General features: G+C 39.4%; 1 protein-coding gene across 1 annotated transcript in view; it reads right to left on the minus strand.

The window, feature by feature from the left end:
• XRCC6 (X-ray repair complementing defective repair in Chinese hamster cells 6) overlaps nucleotides 1–1,122 on the minus strand; it is a 19,461-nt gene that overhangs the window by 2,663 nt on the left and 15,676 nt on the right. Inside the window, exon 10 of the mRNA XM_009895279.1 lies at nucleotides 433–562. Coding sequence (XP_009893581.1) covers nucleotides 433–562 — 130 coding nt within the window. The remainder of the gene's footprint in view (nucleotides 1–432; nucleotides 563–1,122) is intronic.

The raw sequence follows: 1,122 nt of genomic DNA on the forward strand, positions 1-1,122 counted from the left end.
CACATACCTAGAAAAATATTTCCCATAAAAGCACTTCATAAAATTTATCCTACCTATAATGAAAAAAGCCTAACTACTCTCTCTAAAGTGCTGTAATTTAAAGGATCCAGGTCTGATCTGCAATAGACGGGCAGAACCACAATAAAATGTGATACCTCTGCAACAAATGACAACAGCCCAGAGAACAAGAGCAATTCTATAAAGAACTCCAGAACGTGCTACATACTGCACGTGGTGCCTGGGTATTCAGAATAATTAAGAATAAAATTTGGACAAAGCTACTGCAAAGGGAAGCAATTTGCATCAAAATGCATCAAAATCCCATCTTGTGGACACCACAGCTGAACAACATATGCAACAGAGCTAGCAAGAGTGTTGTGTTTTCTTCCCTGTGCCACCCCCGCACCGTGCACACTATTTATCTCCACATACCTGTATTTGAATCGGAGTTTTTGAATTATTTCCTTCATTTTGTCTACCTGCTCTTGACTGGCTGGAACCTTTTCTGTAAAATCAACATTCCGTTTGTCATCTGCGTATGGTAGGAAAATGATGTGGAAACCTGCACAAGCGAGAGAGCACAGAACTGTTATGCATTACCATCGCCTCAAAACAATTTATGGCAAAGACCAAGATGCTTATTAGCTAGGTCTGATGACTCCCCAAACTAGCTATTGTTTTGCTGTAAACAACAGCAATCTGTAATGCCTCCTAATATGTACAGCATGACACTCAATCCTAATCCCATTGTATATAACCAGCATCACTAATGGCTTTTTGAAAGAAATTCAAACCAAATGCATAGGTGGGAGCTGGAAAACTTGTTGTCCGCTTTTTATACAGGAGATTAATTTGTGCACCTTCCCCACCTCTCACTGCATATGAGTTTAAAAAGGCTTGTTTGAAAATTAAGTTAATGCCCACATTTTATTTCTGAAATGCTTTACATTGTACGCAAGCAGCGTTAGTCCCATACTTTACATCGTTGCCAGAAGACTATTTTCCAGTTAAGAGGTGAGAAAATGCCTTTGCTCCCTGATCATTCCCTACTCAGCTGCTACAGTGTGAGGGTCAGTACGTGAGATTATTTATTTAAGGCTTAAATATGTATCCAAGGATACA

The sequence above is a fragment of the Charadrius vociferus genome, unplaced genomic scaffold (assembly GCF_000708025.1).
Source record: "Charadrius vociferus isolate BGI_N301 unplaced genomic scaffold, ASM70802v2 scaffold251, whole genome shotgun sequence".
Lineage (NCBI taxonomy): Eukaryota > Metazoa > Chordata > Aves > Charadriiformes > Charadriidae > Charadrius > Charadrius vociferus.